The sequence below is a fragment of the Lepus europaeus genome, chromosome 10 (assembly GCF_033115175.1).
Source record: "Lepus europaeus isolate LE1 chromosome 10, mLepTim1.pri, whole genome shotgun sequence".
NCBI lineage: Eukaryota > Metazoa > Chordata > Mammalia > Lagomorpha > Leporidae > Lepus > Lepus europaeus.
In genome coordinates, this window is record NC_084836.1 from 76,324,017 (window position 1) to 76,345,252 (window position 21,236).

The window sequence follows — 21,236 nt, forward strand, 5'->3', positions numbered from 1 at the left end:
ACTTATTTGGTGCTCCTCTGGGGAACTTCCAGTCGTGGACGCTCTTCCAGATGTGAGATCACTACCTTCTTTAAATGGCCCCAATCGATGTCTGCTTCGCCCTAATGCACCTTTCACTCTTTGCCTCCGGAGCTCTTTTGCCATTTAGACTGTTAGCCGTTTGGGCAGGAAGGGCGCAGCAGTGCCGTGTGCCAAGGACGGCATTCCCCTGCCTCAGACATGTCCCCCCAAGTACACCTTCTGAGTGGGGGGGCTCCTTCCTGCTTTCCTGGCCTGCGCTGTGTCGACCTTTAGACCCCTCCCCCGAGGAGTTTTGGGGAGAACAGCTGGCTCCCATTGGGTTCAGGGGCTCACTGGTGTCCTAGGGTCTCCCTCCTGCCCCTGGAGAAGGGGGTCGCACAGGCCACCTCCGCTCAGAGGCCTCCTCCCTCTTCTGATTGCCCTGCAGACAGAGCTGCTCAGATGCCAGCAAAGGTGCTTCTGGATTCCCCCGGCTCCAGGAGGTGATCCCTGCTGAGCACACGTGAGCGGAGCTGGTGACGTGCCCAGGACCTCAATAGCTGGGGCCTCCAGGTAGCTCCCTGTGGCCTCAGAAGGGACCCTGGCAAGAGGGGTGAAGCTACATGCCACCCCCACGCCGCCTTCCTGGGTGGTTCCTTTTCAAGCATTAGTAACGGGTCATGCGCCAGTGGGGCTGACAGCTGCTGATGCCAAGAGGACTGCACAGGACAGACCTTGTAAACCTTTTATTTTGAGCAGACTCATGAGATTCAGCTTATTCTGTGCATTGTACAGTCACTGAGGGGACAGCAGGAGACAGGCACAAGGACCCACACCACGTCTGAGCTCACGCTGCCCATGAAGGCTGGACAGTGGCCTGCGATGCTGTGGTTCTGGGGGCCGTGGTCCGGGCCTGTCCCTGCTGGCTGCCAATGGCTCACGGCAGCAACACATTCACCAGGACAGGGTTGGTGTGCAGGAAAGGGGCTCAGACAGTTCCCACACAGACACCCTGCACCCCAGCTGCACAGCAGTGGGTGTGTTTACAGCAGCTCACAGACTCCGCTCCGCCACTTAACCCCAAACTATCCGAGGGTTTGCACCTCTGGGGGACTTCCTGGCACCGCCACCCCCCAGCTCCCTCCAGAGCAGGCAGGACCTGCCTCAAGCCCAGAGCCCCCACCAGGCCCCACCATGCCCGAAGGCACCACACTGGCCCTGACAACTCCCCACTTCTGTTCTGGAGGGGAAACAGCAGGGGCCGGGACACAAGATGAACACAGGCTGCATCTCCTGCCTCAGTGCATACCCTTTGCCTCCTTGGGCTCACCAACCTCCTGGAGCCGAGGCAGGAGGGAGGCTCCAGCAGGGCCTGGGTTCCAGCCCTGGCCCCGGCTTCCACACAAGGCCAGCTGGTGTGGGTCTTGCTGGCGCCAGGCCCTCGGAGAGTCCCGGGGCTGCCCAGGGCTGCCCAGGGCTACAGGGAGGAGGGGCTGTGGTCCGAGCTATGATTCCTCAAGGATGAAATCACCTCTAGGAGGGCAGGGGACTTCAGGGACAGGTGCTGGGAATGCTGGCTGGGGGTGGGCCAGGCGGCTCAGCTGCTACGAGGCGGGACTCCTCTGTCTGTTCAGGGAGTCGATGTAATGGAAAATGGCCCCCAGGGCCCAGCTGGTCTCCACGTTGTCGATCTTCCGAGTCAGCTTCAAAAGAGAGAGCGCGGGTGGCAGGGGCCCATCACACACCCAGGACAGCACAGGCTGGGTGGCAGACGAGGGGGCGGGGCCGTCACACACTCAACAGACAGCACAGGCTGGGCAGTGACTTCCAGGCAGCCAGGCCCTCACCCACTATGGGGTGGGGCGAGTCCTCACCTTCAGCACTTTGTTCCTGGGAAAGCCGAACTCCTGCAGCAGCAAGCTGATGTAGGTGAGGTCCATGCACATGAAGGGGCTGCTGTGTGGCTGCGTCTCCAGGGTCCGGCACACTGCAGGGCACGGCAGCTTCCGATCACACAGGGTGGCTGTGTGCAGACCCCCCACCTCACCCCACCCCACCCACTAGGGAGTCTCAACAGGCCCTTCCTTGCTCCTGATGGACAGCTCAAACTGTAGCTCTGTGCCCAGGGCACCCCCAGAACCAACAGGGACCTGCACGCTTTGTCTTGGGGTCACAGTCAAAGGCCACCACCTCCCAGATGTCAAGCCCAGAACAACCTACTCCTGCTCCCAGGGAGTCGGACAAATCCCCCCAGGCTTTCCCGGGGTCCCACGCAGAGTCTTGCCCTGAAGAGTCACAATGCCCAGCATCCATGGGACACGCCAGCTTGAAAACAAAGGCTAATCTTGGGGCATGGGAGAAGGACTTAATACAGAGAATGTACCCGGCTTCACTATTCTGCCCTGCAAACTGGGAGCCACAACCAAAAGGGCAGAGTATGGACATTAAGGCTTCGTGAATGTTCACTCTGGCAGCTGGGATGCAGTGGGGGAGGGCAAGCAGGGCCTGGTCCTGCAACTCGGCACCTTCACTCTGCTGTGCAGGGCCCCGGGGCTCGTTCAGAGCCAGGTGATCAAGGATCGGCTGGGACAGCCCAGGGAAATCACTGTCACCAAGCAGCAGGGAATAGGTGTCAGAAAAAAATGGAACCAAGGGAACCGGTTCGCCACTGCCCTACAGGGAAAGTGCCAGGACCATGGTCCTTTCACAGCTGGGGATACCAGAGGCCCTGCCACACCCACTGTCAGGAGGGCAGGCCCTGCATGGCCATCTGCGTGTGCTGGCAGCTCCGAATGCTTGGCTGCTTGGCAGGATCACGAACCATATGAAGTCTGTCCAGCACTCAGTTTCTGCCTCTCTACCCCTCGTCCTGGCATTCTGGGAAGCGGTAGTGCGGAGTCACTCACCGTACTTGGCTGCAGTCTCAAAGTCTCCCACCACGAGGCTGCCTCCTTTCTCAGCATCTGGGGGATGAGACCGACACGTGGGCTGCGGGGGCACCATGCAGGTGTGTGATGGCCTGGGTGGGAGGTGCGAGGCCTGGACAAGGCACCTTCCTGCTCATGCTCCAGCACATGATGGCCCAGGCACCTGGGTCCCTGCCACCCACATAGGAGACCCGGATGGAGCCCCTGGCCCCTGGCTCAGGTCCAGCCCTGGCTGTTGCGGGTATCTGTGGAGTAAACCAGCAGATGGGATCCATTTCTCTCTCTCTCTCTCTCTCTCTCTGTCTTTCACATAAATAAATCTTTTTTAAAAAGTGAGGAATTGGGCCGGCGCCGCGGCTCACTAGGCTAATCCTCCGCCTTGCGGCGCCGGCACACCGGGTTCTAGTCCCGGTCGGGGCACCGATCCTGTCCCGGTTGCCCCTCTTCCAGGCCAGCTCTCTGCTGTGGCTAGGGAGTGCAGTGGAGGATGACCCAAGTGCTTGGGCCCTGCACCCCATGGGAGACCAGGAGAAGCACCTGGCTCCTGCCATCGGAACAGCGCGGTGCGCCGGCCGCAGCGCGCTACCGCGGCGGCCATTGGAGGGTGAACCAACGGCAAAAGGAAGACCTTTCTCTCTGTCTCTCTCTCTCACTGTCCACTCTGCCTGTCAAAAAAAAAAAAAAAAAAAAAAAAGTGAGGAATTGAGGCTGGCATTGTGGTACAAGAGGTGAAGCTGCTGCCTGCTGTACCAGTGTCCCACATGAGTCCTGGCTGCTCCACTTCTGACCCAGCTCCTTACTGGTGCACCTGGGAAGGCAGCATATCACAGCCCAAGTGCTTGGGCCCCTGCCACCCATGGGAGACATGGATGGAGTTCCAGGTTCCTGACTTCAGCCTGGCCCAGCCTCGGTCATTGCAGTCATTTGGAAGATCTTTCTGCCTGTCTCCCTCTCTCCCCTCCTCCTCCTCTCTAACTCTGCTTTTCAAATAAATAAATACATCTTAAAATAAAACAAAACAAAATACTGCTGGGTCTCAGAAGAGGGGCAGCCACCCTGGAGCCATGCAGAGGGAGTGTCACTGGGCGTCAGCTGAGTGACCCGGGTGGCTCAGAGTCAGCCCGAGGTGTGGGCGCTGCCCAGCTACTGCATTGTTGGGGGAGAGCGGGACACAGCGCCCCTGATCCAGCCCAAGGAGCTGGCAGTGTGTTCCAGGCTGAAAGGTCAAGCCGTCCAAGGGAGAGGGGGTACCTTCCTGCTCACTGGCCCACCTCTGCACTCAGCCCGGTCGGGGCAGCAAGGGCAGCATGGAGATTGCGGGCAGCCAGAACCCACGTCCGGTTTCTTCTCTTGTCCGGACGCCAGCGTCACGATCCCACCCACAGGAGTGCGTTTACATAGTCTCAGATTGATTTCACTAAGAAAACTTCCTGTCTCTGCCCACCAATGTGCCTCACTGCCCTTTAAAGAGTCTCCACACGGTGCAGCTGCCAGCCACAGCTGACTCAATGCCACGCCTCGTCACGCCTGCTCTGCCCTGGCTCGCTGGGCTGGGGGCAGGGTCGGAGTGACACCCACCTCCCCGGGGACATGGCTCAGCTTTCCCTTCTCCACCCCCCAGGGAGCAGCCTGAGGGGACACTGCCGGGGGAGCCAGACAAACAGCATGAGTCAGCTCAGGGCCAGCCCCGCCTCCCAGCAGGCACACAGGTAGCCAGGGTTTATGACTTCCTGTTCTGGGGACAAGACCAGGTCCACTCCCACAGTCCCAGAGGCCCTCCAGCGCTCCCCTTACCGATGAGGCCGACACTGGCTGCGAGGTCGTAGTAGTAGGAGAAGGCGTAGAACTCCACACGCTTCACCTCCTCGGTGTGGTGCACCCTGTCCCGCAGGACTCCGGCCACTCTGCGGGCACACGTCTCGTACAGGCTCGCTGCGGGGGGAACCCAACACTGGGGACTGGCGGGCCATAGCGCCGCCCAGCAGGACGAGGTCGGACTAGAAGACCCCACCTGGGCCAGGGGCTGTTCACCTTCCCCGGCCCCAGCAGTCCTGGAGGAGCAGCAGGGAGAGAAGCCACAAGAACACTGGTGCCAGGGAGGCCACTGCCCGCCAATACTGAGCAGCCTTCCGACCAGGCCGTGGGTAACGTTACCCACACTCGGCTCTGCTCTCAGCCATGCCTCATTGGCTACCTCCTCCCAGTGTCACACGGAGCCTGCTGGGCCACCTTCCACTCTGTGCAGTGGGACGGACGTGGGTGACATGAGGCCTCAGGCGGTAAGGGATGGTTGTGGATGTCCAACAGACACCCCGAGACCCCATGCAGACCTGCCCCACAGAGTCCTCGACCATCCCAGTATTCCCTGTGGCCCAGAGAACAGTTCCTCTCTCCCGCTGCCCAGTACACATGGCAGTGACTGAGGGGCCTCAGGACGTGCCGCTCCTCCGCCCTGGGGGAGCCCCGTCTCAGGTCTGAGCCGCTCATTCCGGCCCATTCACATCTCCACTCAGACGCCACCCCACAGACCTCCCTCGCCAAAACTGCAATCCCCTGCTCCACGCCCCTCAGGGCTTGTTTCCTGTGTTTTACTGGCTCCTCCCACAGGGACAGGAGCTGTGCTGCGTTGTCCAGCCCACTGCCAGGTAGGACACCAACCAGGTCACCAAAGGAAGACCCCTCATGCCTGGCTGTCCAGCCTGAGGACAAGAAGAAATGGAAGGGCAGGCAACAAAAGCCACCCAGGGAGCTGTGGGAGGCCCATAGCCCCAGGGTTCCTCTACTCACAAACAGGCTCAGTGGAGCTGCCAGCCCAGGCACAGCCCTTTGTCTCAGGCCCTGCTCACTGGAGCCCTGTGGGAGACAGGGCCCGGCCCAGGCAGGCGTCTGGACACAGACAAGCGAGCCTTGTGCGTGGCTCCAGGCAAGCACTGGCAAAGGCCTCTGGAGGTTTCTCAGAGCCGCCCGCGTTTCCCAGGCAAGGCCGGGCTTGTCTGGAGCACCCCGCCCACCGCACTTCTGAGGTGTCTGGGAAAGGTCCAGGGGGCGGGGACAGCTGCCGTTCTGACCCTCAGAAGCCACCGAGCAGCAGCAAAGCCACACACCTGCTTCCTGGCCTGCAATCCGGTAGGTGATCTCAGCGTGCTCCCACTCTCCTCTGAAGTTGGGCGGCAGACAGGGACTGAGCAATTCCTCTCCATCCTTAGCTGAAAAAGAAGGGCACGTCAGCACAGCGGGGGGTGTGCCGGAGCCTGGGGCAGATGCTGGGGCCAGAGTGTGGACAAGGTTTTCCTTTGCAACAAAATGAATACCACCAGTACGAGCAGCAGCGCTAGGATTGGAAAGGAAGAAGTGAAATAGGACGTGTGCATGAAACAGAAGCTCCAGGGGAACACGCCTACTTGGAGGAGCCAGGCCGAGGGGCAGAGGGCAGGTGGGGTGGAGGATGCATGAGCCTGGAGCTGGGGGCGCGGGGCACATGCGAGGATGGTGCCGGGGCCCTGGGTAAGGCCTCTGGGGCCCTGTCAGCACTGGGTGGGATGCCAGGCTGACACCAGCCTCAGTGCAGGGCCCCGAGAGGAGCCACAGGGGGATCCCTGAATCTCAGAGCACGGCCACAAGGCTCACAGGGAGCCGGAAGGCCTGGATGAGAAGCACCTTTCTGTGACCCTGACACAGGCTCTGTCCTCGGCCACCACGTCTGGAAGGGAGGGCTGAACTGGTTTTGTAGGGTCCTTCATAAAGCAGAAGATGCTGAAGGAACGTCCTCCAAGGCTGGAATCACAGCAAGGAGAGAAAAACTCTCCCAACACCCATGGCAACAGCCCCAGCACCACCTCTGCAGGGCCCTTCTGTTCCACCTAAGATCAAGGTTCTGGTTTCAAATCCCTAAAAACACAGCAATTAAGAACGTAGGTGACAGACATGTAAGGCCACCTCCAGCTCAGTTTCAGAAATGTTGTCACTTGCATCTCTTTAAAAACACAACTTAGAACATGCACAAGTGAAGCCACTTCCCTGTGTCCCTGTCAGGGTGCCACCAACACAACCTGGGGCACATTCTTCTCGGCCAGCAGCAGCCTGGGCGGCAAGCAGCCATCACGGGAAATCTCTCCCAGGACGGAGCTGCTGCCCTCCTGGAGGCTTCAGGCTCCCGCCAAGGCTGTGGCCTGAAGCACCACTTACCAGGCTCCCCTTCCACGCCGCCCAAGATCGCCAGCCGTGCCGACATGAGTCCAAGCCCTAGGTAGCTGTGGAGACAACGCCGGGGTGAGGCTGGGGGATGCATATCCACCCCCACTAGGGCCAGACACCGAGCGGCAAGGGTGGCGTCCATGGGAGGCGATTAGCATACTTCTTGGCTTCTTCTAGAAGCCTCTTGTGGAGTTTGAGCACTTGGCTAATTAGCAGGGGTGGTTCACACGGCAGTAACTCACTGGGAGCTGTGGATACGGTGTGAGGCAGATGGCTGTGACAGTGCTTATGAAGGGCTTGTGTTTTGCAAAGAGAACCTACTGGAGACACCACACAGTGGACCAGTGGCCCAGGAAATTCCTCCTGCTTTTTTGCAAAGCTTCTCCAAAGCAGAAGAAAGCAAGCACAAAAGGACTTTACTGTAGATAAATTGTAAAATGTAGATAAGTTATAAAATGGGGGCACTGCGGCATAGAAAGTTAAGCCTCTGTCTGTGATGCCAGCATCCCATATGAGTGCCAGTTCGAGACCCGGCTGCTCCATTTCCAATCCAGCTCCCTGCTAATGTGCCTAGGAAAGCAGAAGATGGCCCAAGTGCTTGGGCCCCTGCACCCATGAGGGAGACCTGGATGAAGCTCCTGGCTTTTGGCTTTGGCCTGGCCCAGCCCCGGCCATAGCAGCCATTTGCAGGGTGAATCAGTGGATGAAAGATATATTTCTCTCCCCACTCCTCTTTCTCTGTAACTCCACCTTTCAAATAAATAAAAAATAATAAATCTTTAAAAAAAAAAACGAAGGAGGCAGGTGAAGGGAGGAGGAAGGGGCAAAAAGGCCCAGGTGGCACTTAGGTTGTGATCTGGTCCCTCTGAGATGGGGGTGCAGGGCCGACAGTTGGCTGCCCCCCGACCCCAACACCAACCTGTAGGAGTAGAGCCTGTAGGTCCTGTTGAACATCTGCAGGGCAGTCAGGTGGCCAGGCGGGGAGCTCTGCAACGTGCCCTAGGAGGGAGGGGTTTGTTTCCTGCTGCCCGCTCCACAACACCATTCCCTACTCCCTCAATTCCTTTGGAAGTATGGGGCTAGGTAGATGTCATCAGGGACACCCCAAGTTTGTGAAAGAAAGCGGAGCGGGCAATGACAAAACAGAGCAACCAGGGTGAAAAGGAAAAGGTTCGAGTTTCCTCCTTAGGAGTCACACTGTACTACCCAAGACAGCCCTCAGCCCAACTCACTGACGGCTCAATGCAGTGGGGCAGGAGCCGATGGGGGAGCGGGGAGAGGCTGAAACACTCGCTGGCCTTAGGTGGAAACACCTTCGTGTCCTTTAGAGCATCCACTTGGCCACTTGGCCAGGGGCTTCAGACCACATGCTGTCTGTTCCTGCCCCTTTCAGAACCCCGCAGCAGTGAGGAGTCATCCACTTCACTGTCCCCAGCCCAGAGGGTCCCAGTTACTAATTCATCACCCTGCTGAAGACCAGAGTTCTGTTTGTTTTGCAGGCAGAGCTGAAATCTGAACAAGGGGCTTCTCAATGAAGGCACAGCCCCCCAGGGCTCAGGGGCACGTGGGACCCTGGCCTGGCCAGCAGTTACCACCTTCCGTTGCACCCCTACCCTGCCCTGCTCCTCCTGTGGGATGGGTGGGCCCTGGAGGAGGGCAGGGGCTGTGTACCTCCACACTGGGCAGGAAGGTGATCTGAGTGGACCCTCCGCCCAAATCCAGCATGCCCACGCTGCTCCTGCCCGGGGTCTTCAGACTGCCTGCAGGGTGGCAAAAAAACAGCAGTTATTGGCAGCAGGTGGAGAACAGGGGCAGCATTAGACAGAGTCCAAAAGCCAGAGCCTTAGTGGAGATAAATGAGGCAGAGAAGTCGCCGTGGACATTCCCACGTAAAGGTGGTTAGGGGCAAGACCAACAGCTCCACCAGCCGCCAGACAGTAACAGATCTGCGACACCCACTGGGCTCACCTCAGAGACAGACTTTCATGTTCCTACGAGGGGACTCCCCCCAGCCCCACCAGTTCCATCTCCATCTCTGTTCACCAAAGCACTAGATGCGGAGACCCCCACCACCACTCAAAAGGGGGCACCTCCTGCCAGGAAACGTCTTTTCCGTAGACATATCAGACATACTGCACCTTCCCACAATTCCAGCAAAGGGATAAAAATCCACATGCACTGAGAACAATCCAAGAAAAATGACTCTGGTTTTCAGGAACAGGTGTTCCCACTCCCTGCTGTACCTACAGCAGAGGAATTCCACTGTGAGGTGATCAGCAGTCATGTCCCACCTAATAGAGACTGGTTTCCTTCGTTGCCTTGCCCAGAAGGCAGGGGCTCTGCAGGAGGCAGGCAGGGGCAGGGCTGGAAGCACAGCAGCCAGGGACGAGCCCTTCCTAGCACATGCACCCCGGCCAGTTTGCTGCTGCCCAAGCCAGGTGGACATCTTCACCTGTCCCCAGCACCCTTCTTGGGGTCAGCAACACCGCGAAGCCCCGAGGAGTTACCATAAAGGGTAGACGGGGGCCCCTGCTCTCCGGAAAGCCCCGCCTAGCCCTCCTTGGCAGGCAGATCTGACCTGTCAGCCTCTGCAATCCAGGGGACACGCACCTGTCAGGAAGTTGACAGTGATCCATGCCGAAACACCTGCAGGAGAGCACCACAGACAGTGCTGTAAGCACCACCACACACGGAGCAGAGTGACCACCTCCTCACCACCCTCAGCCTTCAAACCCCCTACAGAGAGGGGTGTTGTTCACAGACTAATCCAGAGGCTCCTGACGGATTGTTCTAGAAGACACCACTCTAACCCTTCTTTCCCAAGTGCCACATCTCTGATTCTTCACCACTAGCTTCCTGTTTTGGAGGCAGAAAAAGGACTCAAGGTTCCTTCCTCCCACAGAAACTCTCTGTTGTGCGTTTAACGTCGGGCCAGGGGAAGCTTTTCTTTCTGTCCATTACAGATGCAAGCCCACTGTTCTAACGCGGCGGCCGCCGGGATGCTCTCCAAACGTTCTCCAAGCCCAGAACGTGGTGTTTCCAGGGGCGACTTCTGTGCCAGCTCTTTAGCTGGCCCCCAGCAGACCCTCTGATGCTCAGACGGCAAATGGGAGTGGGGGGAAGGTAACTGGGGCCATCGTGCCTGCCTGGCTCTGGCCACAGGGAGAGCACCTGCAGAGGAGCAACCCCACAACACACGGCAGAAGCTCGGCTGGCCACGTTACCTTCGTCTGTCCCGTTCATGATAGAGACACAGTCATCTCCCACCAGGAAAGGTGATGCCTTGAATACCTCTTCCACCTGAAAGGAGAGACAGACAGTCTTCAGCTATCAGAATGCCAGGCACACCACATCCATGGCAGGTGGATCCCTGCCTGCCACCTGCAGGGATTCGGATGTGTCCCCCGCACCAAAGCCTTGGCTCTGTGTTAAGCTTCTCTGACCCCTGCAGGGGGTTCCCCAGTTATCTTCCAGGGCCAGCTGAGGCTCAGGTTCCCCTGGAGACCCTGTCTTAAGCCACACTAAACTGGAAGAGCTCTGTGGGACATACCCGGGCCTGCCGGGTCTCAAAGCGCCACCCTGATTCATGATGTTGGATGAAGGGGCAGGCGGCCCTGCAAGGTAAAACCTGGGGACCACCTGCATGCCTGGTGGGTGCCACTCCCAGTCCCTCTGGACACTCGACCACACCTGGGCCCCACAGTACCACCGCAAAGGACGCTGGTGGGTGTGAGTAGTTTGGGAACAGAGAGGGCCACTTTGCTCAGTCGGGAGGACTCCTTGCCAGCCCCGAGGCAGAGGGTGGGCAGCTGGGAACATGCAGGCCCTGCAGACACTGGGGCCAGAAGATAAGACGGATAGCACCATGAGCAGGGCTGGTGGAGAACAAGCAGGGTGGGCTGAGCTGACTGACAGGAACAGCACACTTTAAAATACAGGGATTATAAAGCATAGATTCATTCCCAGAAACACAAAAAGCCTTGAATGTCATCAGAAGGAAGTGTTATTCACCCTACTGCCCTGCTACCTGCAGGGGATGCTGACAACATTCCCAGAGTGGGGCCGCCTCCCCAGGAACCCCCAAGTAGCCCTCCTGCCTGCTCTGGCCTGGCCACGGAGCCAGGGCTCGCATTCGCCATCGGCCACCTCGCGCCCAGCTCACCTTCTGCAGCAGCTTCTGGGCCTTTGCTCCTGGCAGCAGGCGCAAGCCAGCGGTAGCCTTGAGCACCAGCGGGGTGGCCTTCCAGAAGTCAAACGGGATGTCCTGCTTGGCAACATCCAGCAGCTCCTGGATTCCCTGAGCACTCTGCAGACATCATGGGAGCAAAGCGGGCACGTGGAACCCAGCGCACGGGGTCACAATGCTACCCCTCCCCTTTTGGTCTGCTAAACGGTGTCTGTTTACTAATGTGCCGCGTCGGCAGGAAACAGGGATGTGAGTGGTGGGGATGTGGGGACACAGGGACCAGGCGGTCACAGAGGAGGACGGCTCAGGGCCACAAGAGGCTGTTCAACTGCATGCAGCACCCATGTCCAGCCCTGTCACCACCCAGCACAGGTCCCCAGGACGTGAGGATGTGGAAACCAGCTGGGTCTAGATCCTGAATCCCATGAACCTGAGTGGACCTGCTAGGGTGCTCCAGGTCCCAAGGCTGGATGGGGCTTGCTGTCAGTGCAGGAAGAAGGCAGGAAACAACCTGGGAAAGTGAGGCTGGGTACTGTCGACCAGTATAGTGCTACCACAGGGGAACTGCTGCCCAAGGTGGAGACCCAATTCCTTCCACCCAGAAATCCTGTTCTGAGAATCCACTGGGGAGCAATGCCCTGGCCTGTGTGGGTGACGAGGTGACAGAGGCACCACTCCATCTGCATGTGCATGCAGAATAACACGGAGGCACTTACTCACAGACATGTGAATGAGCATGACAAAGTGGGGGACACAGCCCTCCTGGGGGCAGCCTGGAGTGGGGGGAGCTCTCCACACTGCCCTGGGTGGCTTGGCTTTTATCCCCCTGGACATTTATTATCTGCCCGACCAGTGAGGCTTGAAAGCCCTAGGAGTTCATTTTTAAGCTATTTAATCAGGTCTACTCTTATGGCCACTCTAGTATCACTGAATGCAAAGCTTTAACAAAATTTTATTTGAAAAGCAAAGTCAAAGAGAGAGAGCGAGACAGACAGACAGACAGACAGAGAGGTGTCATTCTTCCATCTGTTAGTTCACTCCCCAAATGGCTGCAATGGTGGGACTGGGCCAGGCCAAAGCCAGGAGCCTGGAACTCCATCTGGGTCTCCCATGTGGATTCAGAGGCCCAAGCACTTGGACCATCTTCCACTGCTTTCCCAGGTACATTAGCAGGGAGGTAGATCAGACGAGGAGCAGCCAGGTCTTGAATCAGTGCCCATAATGGATGCCAGCACTGCAGACTGTAGCTTAACCTTCTATGCCACAATGCCAGCCCCCCACTTTTTAAACATTTACTTTCATCTACCTGAAAAGCAGACCAACAGAGAGAAAGAGACCCAGACAGAGAAAAGGAGGAGAGAGGGAGAGGGAAGAGAGAGACTGAGGTTGATTTTCCCTCCACTGGCTCACCCCCCAAATAGACAACAGCCAGGTCTGGGCCAGGCTGGAGCCAGCAGCCTGAAACTCCATATGGGTCTCCCACATGAGTGGCAGGAGTCCAAGCACTTGAGCCTAGGATGCATTAGTAAGAAGCAGGATCAGAGGAAGAGGTGCCAGGACTTGAATCAGCACTCCCACATAGGATGTCGTCGCATGCAGCAGCTTAACCCACTTCACCATGATGCCTGCCCCTCCATTTGTTTTTTTAACTAAGCTATCAAGAAACAAGTCTGAAACTACAGTGGTCTCCCTTATCTGGGGTATCAGTTACCTGAAGGGGAAAACTCTAGAAACAGACCATCCCTAAGTTTTATACTGCGTGCTGTTCTGAGCGGGGTGGTGAGGTCTCATGCTGCCCTGCTGTGGCCTGCGAGGGGCGTGGGCGTTCCTCTGTGTGGTGTGCCCACACTGTCGGCCTCTGAGTCGCCGACTGAGTGGTAGGGTCAGCTGCCGGACTGCTGTCCTGGTTCCGCAGTGCTCGTGTGCAGGCAACCCTTCTTAATGCTGGCCGCAAAGCACTGGAGCAGTGAAGCATCAGGCAGGCAGTTTGCATACGCTGACAAGAAGTTGTGAAGTGCTTCCTTTTAAGTGAAATGCTGAGTTTTCAGCTTGACAGAATAAAAAAAAAAAAAATTCCATACTGAGGTTGCTAAGATCCACGGTAAGAATTAATTTTCTGGGGCTGGCGCTGTGGCACAGCAGGTCAAGCCACTGCCTGTGACGCCAGCATCCTACTTCTGATTCGGCTGCCTACTGCTGTGACAGCAGGACAGCCCAAGTCATACACCCTTACCACTGCGTGGCAGATGCAGTTCCTGGCTCCTGGCTTCGGCCTGGCCCAGCTCCAGCTGCTGCGGCCATTTGGGGAATGAACCAGTGGATGGAAGGTATCTCTCTTTGCCTCTCCCTTTCTGTAACTGCTTTTCAAATAAATAAAACACATCTTTTTTTTTTTTTTTTTTTAAGAATTTTCTAACTGTGAAATGGTAAAGGCAGAAAAAGAACTTTTGGCTGGTTTTGCTGCTGCACCTCAACCTGCAAGAGTTACAACCACAGCATGAGGCAAGGGCTTGGTTATGATGGGAAAGGCACTAAGTGATAGGGTTTGGTGCTATCCGAGGCATCCCCAGCAGTCTTGCAATGTATCCCTACAAAGAAGTGGGGGACACTCTCTATTGTCTGAGACCACAACTATGCTCAAGAACATGACTTAAGAAGTGCTCCGGGGCGTGTGTGCCAGCATTGGGGTGCAGTGGGTTAAGGCACTGCCTGTGAAACCAGAATCCCACATAGGAGCGCCAGTTTAAGTCCCAAGCTGCCCTGCTTCTGAGTCAGCTCCCTGCTAATGCTCCTGGCAAAAGATGGCCCAAGGATCCAGGCACCTGCTACCCATGTGGGAGACTCAGATGGAGTTCCTGGCTTCGTTCTGGCTCAGCCCAGGCTGTTGAGGACATTTAGTGAACGAACAGTGGACGAAAGATTGCCCTCTCTCTCTCTTCCCCTCTCTGTTGCTCTGCCTTTGAAATAAAAGAAACAGATCTGGGCCGGCGCCGTGGCCCAACAGGCTAATCCTCCGCTTTGCGGCACTGGCATACCAGGTTCTAGTCCCGGTCGGGGCACCGGATTCTGTCCCGGTTGCCCCTCTTCCAGGCCAGCTCTCTGCTATGTCCAGGGAGTGCAGTGGAGGATGGCCCAAGTCCTTGGGCCCTGCACCCCATGGGAGACCAGGAGAAGCACCTGGCTCCTGCCTTCGGATCAGCGCGGTGCACCGGCCACAGCGGCCATTGGAGGGTGAACCAACGGCAAAAGGAGGACCTTTCTCTCTGTCTCTCTCTCTCACTGTCCAGTCTGCCTGCCAAAAAAAAAAAAAAAAAAAAAAAGAAACAGATCTTAAAAAAACAAAAGGCAGGCTTGAAGCCCCAGGGACTCAGGACTGAACTAGCAGCCAGTGTTTGGAAAAGCAGGTGTCTTGGCAGCTGTGAGCTTTACAGGTGTCTGAAGTTTCACTGCTACAAACTTACAGAAATCATGATTTGATAGTTTAAACCAATTTCTTTTATATTTATTTGGTTCTGTGGATTTTGCATAACACATTTTTAATGTGATTTTTTTTTTTTTTTGTTCTCATCACTGTTTGCTAGCTTCCATCAAAGCAACTGAAAAACACAGGACACGTACAGGTCTTGTGCAAAACTAAATTAGTGTCAAACATTTAAATATTCAAATGTGCAAGTAAGCTTTTCCTGTCTGCAGCATTTGTGCTTCCGAGCTGCACCTAGGCTTGGGGACGGGCCTGAGCCTGTGAGTGGGGGTGGGGGGCACCTCCTTGGGGTTCAGAGCTGCATGCTTCTCTCTCCCTGCCCATCCAGAATGGCACGGAATGCCTCAGGCAGCACCAGCAGGGATGCCCTCCTCCATGACTGTGCCCACCCCATTCATAAAGGAGAGGACCAGCTTTAGCACATGGTATGGCTACAAGACAAATCCAACGAGCAGACGGAGGTGGGGAGCTCGTTACCTTTTCCACGTCATCAGCGTAAGCAGAAAGCCCTGGCTTCAGTGCTTTGAAGGTTTCGTGGGTCAAGGTGGGAGTTTCTAGGGGGAAGACATGTTCAAAAGAAGGAACAGCTATGAATACACCTGCGAATGTACAACACACACACCTGTGACCAGCCAGGCTTTGTAAAGCAGAGGTCTGATGACACGGACCAACCCCACAGGGGCAGTTATTGTGGCCTAAATTCTGCTTCTTGCGTTCAGCTGAACAAGATGAGTGTGAGACTTAGTATTTGGGACAGATTTTTTTTTTTTTCTTTAGATTTTATGTCTTTATTTGAGAGGATGAGAAAGGGCAGAGAAAGAGAGAGAGCACCCATCCACTGGTTCACTCTCCAAATTCCTGAAACAACCAGGGCTAGACCTAGGGTGAAGCCGGGAACAGAGAGTGGAATCCAGGCCTCCCACATGGGTGGCAGGGACCCAAGTACTTGAGTCACCACTGCTGCCCTACAGGAAGCTGCAGCCAGGAGAAGAGCTGTGCTCAGGCACTCCAGTGAGGGATGTGGACGTTTCCATCAGCGTCTTTTTAAAGACGTATTTATTTATTTGGAAGTTGTAGTTACAGAGAGAGGGAGAAATTTTTCATCCATACAGAGAGATCTTCCATCCACTGGTTCACTCACCAAATGGCGGCAACGGCCAGCGCTGGGCCAGGCCGAAGCCATGAACTCCATCTGGGTCTCCCATGTGGGCGGCAGGGACCCAAACACTTGGACCAACTTCCGCTGCTTTCCCAGGTTATTAGTAGGGTGCTGGATCAGAAGTGGAGTAACTGGGACTTGAACCGATGCCTACATGGTATGCCAGCATCAAAGGCGGTGGCTTAACCCACTATGCCATAGCGCCAGCCCCTTAATTAGCCTCTTAAACAATGGGCTAAATGTTGGCCCTGACTTTTTTTAAATTGACTTTATTGAGAATAATTTATATACCAAAAACGACATCTGTTAAAGTGTTAAATTTCAACATAGTACCTTCTTGCTGATTTAACAAACAAACAACAGAAAAGAATTCAAAACTGCAAATGTGGAAACTATTTCTTAGACTCAGGGATGGATGTTTTACAGTAAAGATCTGGAGATTTTTCTTAATTTTAAAATACTGAATGGCTGGGGTTGGTGTTGTCTGGTGCAGTGAGTTAAGCTGTTCCCTGCAATGCCATCATCCAATATGGGCACCGGTTCAAGCCCCAGCTGCTCCATTTCCAATCCTGCTCCCTGCTAATGCAACTGGGAAGGCCAGAATAAGATGGACGAAGTCCTTGAGTCCCTGCACCCACGTGGGAGACCTGGATGAAGCTCCTGCTTCCTGGCTTCTGCCTGGCTCAGTCCTAGCTCTTGTGGCCATCTGAGGAGTGAATCAGCTGATGGAAGACCTCTGTCTCTCTCTTCTCTCTCTCTCTCTCCCTCTCCCCCTCTCTCTGTAACGCTACCTTTCAAGTAAAATAAACCTGAAAAATAACATGACTGGCTAAATAATCAGGAGCAGGTTGCACTCCTGTATGTACAGCAAGGAGGTGTTCACAGCACCATGGCTAAGGAAGGAACCCTGGGCCAGGAAAAAACAAGGGGAAAACTTTTCCCAAGGATTTTTTTTCTCATCCAAAGATGAGATGCTGAGACATGGACGTTGAAGGGGCACATGCTGGTATGGGCTGAGTTAGATTTCACTCCAAAACCATTTTTGGAAGTAAGCCGATCTAGTATCTAAAGATTTAACTGTTGTAACAAGTTAAAAATAAAGCAGATGAAGTCAGAATATGTAAAGCAAGCCACAATAGCCTTGGAGAGTGTCCAGAGCCACTAGAGCAGTGAAATTCTAGAACAGAGTTCACTTAAAAGGTCACTATCCTGGCCTGTGCTGTGGCACAGTAGGTTAATCCTCTGTCTGTAGCTCTGGCATCCCATATGTGTGCTGGTTCTAGTTGGTTGCTCCTCTTCCAATCCAGCTCTCTGCTGTGGCCTGGGAAAGCAGTGGAGGATGGCCCAAGTGCTTGGGCCCCTGCACCCGGAAGAAGCTCCTGGCTCCTGGCTTCAGATTGGCGCAGCTCCGGCCGTTACAATTTGGGGAGTGAAACAGCGGAAGGAAGACCTTTCTCTCTCTCTCTCTCTCTCTCTCCCTATCTGTAACTCTACATCTCAAACAAACAAATAAAATATATAAAAAAAAAAAAAGGTCACCAAGGACCAGCAAGGTGGACGCCCAGACGTGTGACCAGGGTACCTGCCGGTAAGAGGGCTGGGAAGGCTGCTGACTGCCGCTGGAAGGACACAGCAAGGGGGGCAGAGGCGGAGTCTGCAGGTGCAAGAGGGGTGACAGGGGATGAGACCAAAGGCCCAGCTTGAAAGACAGAAGGGCAGGAGGAGAGCCGGATAGGCAGCGGCCAGAGTCCCGCTCCTGCCTGCTGGCCTTGGCCCACCTGGGAACACAGCTGTCGGGACTTAGGTTGTGGCCTCCTTCTCAGCACCGAGGCCCTTGTCTGTCACCCCCTGGCTGTCTGGGCCTCCTTTAGCAACTCCAGCTCGGCCCAGGCTCCAAATCTGCCATGTACCCAACTCGCCTGGCTCCCTAGTTCCCAATGGGCCCGAATTTGGTTACTCTTGCCTTAAAGTCTCCCAGTGTTACCTCTGGCCCAGGACAAGGTCATGGTCACCTGGCCTACAGGTGAAACACAGGGCCAGGGCCAGGCCACCTGACAGCCTCTAGGGGTCTCAGCTGCCCTGCTGTGGTGGTCACCATGAACCATCGGGGACTCGCTAGTGAGTTTAGAAGCCTGGGACTCAGCCTGCATTCTAACAGCGTTTTTGGGAATCACAGCATTTTGATAGGGGAGCCTGGCTTCAGTCCACAGGGTCTTTTGGAGGAGACTCCACGAGCACTGGTGTTCAAAGGGGGGGACGGCAGACTCCGCGTGTGGGCTTTCTGTCAGAGTACCTCCAGGTAGGCGTGCAAACTGGAAGACGTGGACGCGTGTGCCGGTGCTGCCTGCGTCAAACATGATCCCGTAGAAGACCTCGAGGCCACGTGGCGCTGTCTCCTGGGGGCTGCGGGCCTGCGGGCCTCCCTGGGCGCCCAGAGCCATGCTGGAGATGCTGAAGAAGGCTTGGGTGGTGGAGGCCCGGTGCCACTTGACGTAGGCGACATAGATGAACAGGCCCACGCACAGCCCCAGTGGGTATATCACCTTGGTCATCCGCAGCGTCCCATGATTTGGTATTTTTCTCATTTCTCAGGCTGCCCGGCGCCGTGCTGCAGCTGCTGGAGGGAAGTGAGCAGAGACAAGAAAACTGGATCAGGCTGTGAGGTTCCTGTGTGCATCAGAAGCCCCACCCTCCCCAGCCCCACCCAGGGACCACAGGTTCAGTGAGAAACTAGCCTGCGTTCCCCCAGATCAGAGGCCTCATTTGGTCTGTGCAGGGTTCCTGGAAAGAATGACCTAGAACCGGCCGGCGCCGCGGCTCAATAGGCTAATCCTCCGCCTTGCGGCGCCGGCACACCGGGTTCTAGTCCCGGTCGGGGCACCGATCCTGTCCCGGTTGCCCCTCTTCCAGGCCAGCTCTCTGCTGTGGCCCAGGAGTGCAGTGGAGGATGGCCCAAGTCCTTGGGCCCTGCACCCCATGGGAGACCAGGAGAAGCACCTGGCTCCTGCCATCGGATCAGCGCGGTGCGCCGGCCGCAGCGCGCCTACCGCGGTGGCCCTTGGAGGTTGAACCAACGGCAAAAGGAAGACCTTTCTCTCTGTCTCTCTCTCTCACTGTCCACTCTGCCTGTCAAAAAAAAAAAAAAAAAAAAAAAGAATGACCTAGAACCACCTGAGGTCAGCTGGACTGGGCACAGACCCCAGTGGCCGGCAGCTCCCAGCACTGCTACTCAGGTAAAACAGCCGAGTGTAAAAGGGGCAGACACACCCAGGCTCCCAGTGCACATCCCTGCTTCCACCGGGGCGGTCCACTGTCTGTCCCTTGGCCAGCAACAGATAGCCAGGCATAAATGTGAAAAAAACTTGTTTTTCTTGAAGGTTCATGGCAGACACCTCATTTTGTCTGCCTGGTGCCAATGAGGAAACAATGTCCGTGTACTTTGGAAGCCTATAAAAATTCTACCAGGGTAGCAAAATACATTAATTCAGTGTCACTATTTTTTGGTTCAATACCCACCAAAATGAACGCTGTTTGTTCAGGTTTCATTAGCAGCTCCCAGCTCAAGGCACTAATGTGTGGGAACCTGGGGTTTCAAAAGACGAGAAGTGAAAGGCCTGATTCTTAGGGCTCCCCTGGCTCTCCGGGAACGTTTGTCTGTCCATCCCTCACTCTCTGAGTCATGGGGAATGGTAGCCATGCCTATTGGAAGCAGGATTTGGGACTGGACTCTGCCAGCGGCAGTGGTAGCAGCATGTGGCTATGGACGAGTGAGCCCCACCCCCATGCAAGTCCTGGGACGCAGGGCTAGGTGCCAGCAGGTCCTGGTCTCCCACAGTCTCCCTCCCTTGGCTTCATGCTTCCTTGTCTGGCTTTATGGTTGCAGAGCAATCTCTTCCTCCAATTATCTCACTGGACTGAGGGAGTGGTGGTACAGCCAGCCCTTGAGGGCCTCTGAGGCCATTTACTTCCCCTGCAGAGCACATCCTGACATTTGGTTTTGTCTTGAGGGGTTTCTTTCCCAGGAACCCCAGGCCCTGAGCAAGAAGTAACCACCATCTGTATGTAGCCCCCAGACTGACTGCAGCCGGCTCTGCCATCATCAGAATCCTGTACAGAACAAGCTGATCAATCGAAGGAGGGCCACGAACACTTCAGAGCAATCAGGGACTTGGGCATGATCGAACATGCACCTCTCAACCCCAGCTCCTTGGGGGCCCAGGGAGTTAAGTGACAAGCCTAGCCCCTGGCTCTGTAACAGGCACCTCCCCAGTGTCTGTGACTGGCTGGCTGCGCGTGGGGTGGGGGGGGACCCTGTTGTGGGATTTCTCCTGTTTCCAATTAGTCTTGCTCTGTAACAGCCTTCTTATCTGCTACAGGAGGCCACTGATCGCAGGAGCACTGCCTCCTATCCTCTGAGCACTCACCGTGGAAACTCACACCAGATGTGGGGTCATGGACGCGCGGCAGAAGGCCATGTCCCTGGGAACCAGGGGCACTAATGGGGCTGGAGGACACTGTGGCTGCACTGCCTAGGGAGGGAAGTGCAGGGCAAGTCCCTGGCATCCTGCATGCCAACCTCACGGCTGGTGGGGAGAGCAGAGCGGGAGTGAGAGGGGTCCCAGAGGAAGATGTCGGGGCAGCCCAGGTCTTCCTTGGCCCCTCAGGTTAGACAAGCAGCATCCCTATGCCCCTGGCTGAGGGGAGGGCTGCCCCCACCCCAGGAGTCCAGCCACCCAAGCTGGGGCAGGCAGCTGAGCAGAGGACGCCTGTCCAAGCATCTGCTGCGAGCAGGTGGCCCAGACCCGAGGACAAGCTTTCCTCTCCAGGCCTCCTCCGGCCTGACTTTGGGTCTCTCCTGGGTACCCCCGCACTTGGGGAGCACTCTCTCAGGGTGATGCTGTGACTTCCTGCCCACGCCTGGCCCCCACAGCCTCATCCCACAGCTCTCTCACCCCTGCTCACAGTGCTCCAGAGGGCACAGGGATTCCCTCCACCCAGAGAACTCAGCAGGACACAGCGTCAACACACATGGATGGTCATTTCCATGCTGACAATGACTAATCCAGAAAGGAAATTAAGAAAACAATCTCATTTAGAATAACATCTAAAAGAATCAAGCACTTAGGAATACAGTTAACCAGGGAGGTGAAAATATTGTACACAAAACTACAAAATACAGATGAACAAAATTAAAGACAACACAAATAGAGATCTCGTGTTCACGCACCGGAGGACTACGATACCAACTCTATCAATCAATGCAATTCCTATTAAAATGCCAATGAGGTT

General features: G+C 56.0%; 1 protein-coding gene across 5 annotated transcripts in view; it reads right to left on the reverse strand.

The window, feature by feature from the left end:
- Window positions 1–623: 623 nt before the first annotated feature.
- ENTPD6 (ectonucleoside triphosphate diphosphohydrolase 6) overlaps window positions 624–21,236 on the reverse strand; it is a 26,896-nt gene continuing 6,283 nt past the window's right edge. The window contains exons 1-14 of one of the 5 annotated variants that reach the window (XM_062203778.1): window positions 19,464–19,541; window positions 18,241–18,561; window positions 15,266–15,342; window positions 11,284–11,427; window positions 10,346–10,421; window positions 9,732–9,767; window positions 8,793–8,881; window positions 8,041–8,120; window positions 7,113–7,177; window positions 6,032–6,133; window positions 4,722–4,859; window positions 2,907–2,963; window positions 1,875–1,987; window positions 624–1,703 (exon numbers count right to left, since the gene is read on the reverse strand). In XM_062203778.1, coding sequence (XP_062059762.1) covers window positions 1,605–1,703; window positions 1,875–1,987; window positions 2,907–2,963; window positions 4,722–4,859; window positions 6,032–6,133; window positions 7,113–7,177; window positions 8,041–8,120; window positions 8,793–8,881; window positions 9,732–9,767; window positions 10,346–10,421; window positions 11,284–11,427; window positions 15,266–15,342; window positions 18,241–18,532 — 1,368 coding nt within the window. In that variant the 5' untranslated portion in view covers window positions 18,533–18,561; window positions 19,464–19,541 and the 3' untranslated portion in view covers window positions 624–1,604. Of the gene's footprint in view, window positions 1,704–1,874; window positions 1,988–2,906; window positions 2,964–4,721; window positions 4,860–6,031; window positions 6,134–7,112; window positions 7,178–8,040; window positions 8,121–8,792; window positions 8,882–9,731; window positions 9,768–10,345; window positions 10,422–11,283; window positions 11,428–15,265; window positions 15,343–18,240; window positions 18,565–19,463; window positions 19,542–21,236 lie in introns of those variants that run through there. The other 4 variants (XM_062203777.1, XM_062203776.1, XM_062203775.1 and 1 more) reach the window with 4 other exon arrangements.